The sequence below is a fragment of the Carlito syrichta genome, unplaced genomic scaffold, assembly GCF_000164805.1.
Source record: "Carlito syrichta isolate Samal-C Ts95f unplaced genomic scaffold, Tarsius_syrichta-2.0.1 Scaffold316481, whole genome shotgun sequence".
Classification (NCBI taxonomy): Eukaryota; Metazoa; Chordata; class Mammalia; order Primates; family Tarsiidae; genus Carlito; species Carlito syrichta.
Genome location: NW_007260577.1, coordinates 74,808 through 79,120, shown reverse-complemented (window position 1 = coordinate 79,120; position 4,313 = coordinate 74,808). Strand labels below are relative to the sequence as shown.

The 4,313-nt window shown below is 35.6% G+C and overlaps 1 protein-coding gene across 1 annotated transcript in view; it reads left to right on the top strand.

Annotated features, from left to right (window-relative positions):
* Window positions 1-4,313, top strand: part of LOC103277112 (protocadherin alpha-6-like) — an 18,728-nt gene that overhangs the window by 2,039 nt on the left and 12,376 nt on the right. Inside the window, 2 exon segments of the mRNA XM_021707292.1 lie at window positions 3,361-4,224; window positions 4,226-4,300. Coding sequence (XP_021562967.1) covers window positions 3,361-4,224; window positions 4,226-4,300 — 939 coding nt within the window.

Here is a 4,313-nt window from a genome sequence, read left to right as displayed (position 1 = left end):
AGGGCCCGCCCAAGACCGACCTCATGGCCTTCAGTCCCAGCCTTCCTCAGGGTCCCACCTCTACAGACAACGTGAGTCATAAATCGTGTTTTTTCCAACAGCTTTCAATGTTTTAAGCCTTTTTATTTAAATGTTTCTTACATAATTGTTTCTTTTTTAGTTGATGGCTTTACATATAATATTTTTTCAGTGTTAGACTTTTTCACTAATTATTATATTCATATCTAATATGCTCTTTTTAATTTGGGACATGCAATTTTACGGATCAAAATTTGTGATTTATGTTGATTACTTTCTTCTTTTGGAGTTAGATTTTTCTACCTAGAATAATGGCTTATGCTCTCTCTATTTTATGATGTATTTCCAAAACACGTCCACATTTTGTAGTCAAAGTTTATAAATGTAAAAAAATTCAAGATATATTTTCTAATATATATCCCAGTTTAGTACTAATATTATAAAATATTTAAATATTTCAACACCATCTGTTTCATTTTTGCCTTTTAATGTTTAGAACTTGAATTATTTTAATTTTTATTTCACTTGATTATCACTCTTTATCGTATTTGTGTAGTACTATCTTCTTTTAGCTTTCTTTGTTGAAATACATTTACCATCATCCTGACGAATAATATTAACAATTTAAAAGTGTAGTTTAAATGGCAGTTCAATAGCATTTTTATTGTGTTTCTTGTTTGTACAGGAAATATATTTACATTCAGAATTTCAAGAACTGGAATCTAGTATATAATAAGAAGTCTCCTTGTTACTGCCAACCCTAAACCATTCCCTTTACTTTTCTGAATTTCTGAAGCAGTTTCAGTTTCTTTTGTTATGTTCCATTATTTCACATACACATATATTTATAATCTGCTTGTCTTTTTTTTTTTTTAAAATAAGCGATTCCTATAAACCTACTTTTCTTCATTTTATCATTTTCCATTAAATTATATATTGGTTTTTGTGTGATATTTCTTAAAAGCTTCCTCATTTTGGAAGGTATTTGTTTTCTTGTTTTTATATATCTGCATCTTGTTTAGTTTTATAGGTATATCATGATTTATTCACCCACTTCTTTATTATGGACATTCATGAAACAATAACTTCATTGTCCAATCTTTTAAAAAATCTACAAATAAATTGGTTGGCTAAAACGTCAATGTTCAAAGTTGGTACAATTCAGATATACTTTAGCAAGTCACTTTAGGATAGCTTGCTTTTTTGTTTTCAGTGTGAACAAAGGTGGGGGTAAAACTTGTTTGACAAGTAGTAGAATTATTTAACATTGAGCATTAAGTTCAAATTCACCATAAGCAGATCAAATTTGCTACTCCTTTTGAAAGAATACTCAGTTCTGTAGAAAATCTGTAAGTAGCCTAGCCTTTCAATGGTGGTAATTGTAATTCTGTTTTTACTTATTTTTCTTTTATGCATACACACACACACACACACACACACACACATTTAAAAACTTCCTAGTATATTGTTAAGGAATTTAAAAAATATATTTATATTGAGAAATACTAGAAGTAGAAAGGAGATCGTCCTTAGCACCCCAATCTGGATTCCTCAACCATCATTACTTTCTTGAAGATAAATTATTTTTCAGATAGTCAAACTCTTTGACTTATTTCATGGCTATAGGATTTTTTTTCTTGTCAATAAAAAGTCCTCACACAGATATTGAGTAATGCTATTTTCTCAACAAATTTTTTTGCTACTAACTAGGATAAAGTAGAGAGATAGTCTTGGAGGAAACAACATAAGGATAAATTTAAGTAGTGTTGCAGATAATGTCCTTGCTTTCTTTTGTTGTTTTACTTGCTTTCTGGTAAGGACTTTGTAGAAAGTCAAAGGAGCTCTTAATCACCTACAATGAAGGCTTTCATTGATGAATATATGAAGAGTTTTCTTTTCAGATTGACTTTGAAGTGTAGATAGAATTTTGGCAGATAAAGATGAAGTAAATAGCAGACAAACCTTGAGCAAAGAGTGTGTTGAGAAAGAGAAACATTTTTCCTCAAAATGTGACATGTTGCAAAGTGGTTAGCAATAACACTGAGAAAATTGACTCATGGTCACATAGTCTATCATTCAGATGTGATTCTGATGGCTTGGCAGTTGGTCAATAGAAAGGTAAACTCACTACAGATTTTAATACAATTCATTGGAAGCTGTATACATACAGAAAAAAATTATGATATGTAAAATTAGAGTTGAGATGTACACACACTTTAAATATGGTAGATAAGGGAAATGGGATCACAAAAATACATGTAAGTGAGTTTGGAACATGGCCATACTATAAAAATTGTGATTTTTAAGGATTTAGTTTTTGGGTGAGTATTGATTAGTTTTTGTTTATTTTGATCAACTTGTTTTCTAGGCAATGCTAGGTTTTACTGGTAAAAATGTCTAGTAGAAAATGAAAATAGCGGGTTATAGATATGGATGTAAGTTTACTTCAAGTAATTGGCTAGTTTGAAGGCATGATGTAGATAGAAAGATTTGAAGAAAAGGATTGCAAAAAATAAGATGGCTAAAGGCATAACTTTGGAAAATATCCATATTTTGGAGCACCAGAAAGATGAAGAACCAACAGATAAGGCAATGGTGGAAATACTACTGTTTGCCATAGCAGAGAAATCTATGAAGGAAAATATTTTAAGTGAGAGAGCTATTTTAACAAACAACAGACATATCAATAATATTTTTTAACAATATGCACTTAAATTTTTCTTACATAAGTAAATAGACCTTTTCAAGAAAACTTGACTACCACCGAATAAAGAAGTGGGAATTTACCACTAATCCGCAAGAAGATAAAGTATTAAAAGGTTAGTATTAAATGTTTATCTCAGAGTAATATATACCAGTGCTTATGGTGATCAGATAAATGTTAACACATTTCTTCTGTACAAAAGTATACAGGATAGTGTACATTTATGATATCCACGACCTATCCAGATCATGCTTAAATTTATTAATTGATACCAATACTTAAAATATTGGGAAGAAACTCCTATCTTTATGACGAAAGATTCCTAATTGAAACTAAATTAATGTAAGACTCCAGACAGTATAAATGCCTTTGTAATTGATAAAGTTAAGGATCTACTATTAAAGTATAAAGGAAAATAAAATAGTGCACAAAAGAACCCAATAATACTGCGGTGATAATTCATGTAATCATTACCTTTGAGAGCCACATGATGTCGCTGTCCACCAAGAAGTTCTGGCTACCCAAGCTCCAAAGTCGTTCCTCTGACGATATCTGTCTCTAAAAGCCGGACAATGGCAGAGGCAGCGGAGATGGATTAAAAGACTCCAGAAAGTACAGTAGCTCATCTTCATATTAAGACAAGATTTTCTGATAGAAAACGGGTATTTAACATGGTGTATTCCTGGCGAAGAGATTCGGGATCCCAGCGCCTGCTGCTCTCGCTTCTCTTTCTGGCAGCCTGGGAGGCAGGGAGCGGCCAGCTCCACTATTCGGTCCCGGAGGAGGCCAAGCACGGTACCTTCGTGGGCCGCATCGCGCAGGACCTGGGGCTGGAGCTGGCCCAGCTGGTGCCGCGCCTGTTCCGGGTGGCGTCCAAGGACCGCGGGGACCTTCTGGAGGTGAATCTGCAGAACGGCATTTTGTTTGTGAATTCTCGGATCGACCGGGAGGAGCTGTGCGGGCGGAGCTTGGAGTGCAGCATCCACCTGGAGGTGCTCGTGGACCGGCCGCTGCAGGTTTTCCATGTGGAGGTGGAGGTGAGGGACATTAATGACAACCCGCCGGTGTTCCCAGTGAAAGAGCAAATGCTGTTTGTTTCAGAATCCAGAATGCCAGACTCGCGGTTTCCGCTAGAGGGCGCGTCTGATGCCGACGTTGGAAGTAACGCTTTTTTAACTTACAGGCTTAGCTCTAATGATTACTTCACACTAGATGTGAATTCAAAGAACGACCAGAATAAACTGGTTGAACTCGTATTAAGAAAAGCCTTGGACAGAGAGGACGCTCCTGAACACAGCCTATTTCTGACAGCCACCGATGGGGGCAAGCCTGAGCTCACAGGCTCCGTTCAGCTGCTTGTCGCTGTGCTGGATGTGAACGATAATGCTCCCGCGTTCGAACGGTCTGAATATGAAGTAAGAATATTTGAAAACTCGGACAATGGAACGACAATGATCAGACTGAATGCTTCTGATCGGGATGAAGGAGCGAATGGCGCGATTTTCATACTCTTTTAATAGCCTTGTTCCAACCATGATTATGGAGCAGTTTATCATAGATCCAAATACCGGGGAGATAGTAACTCAGGGGA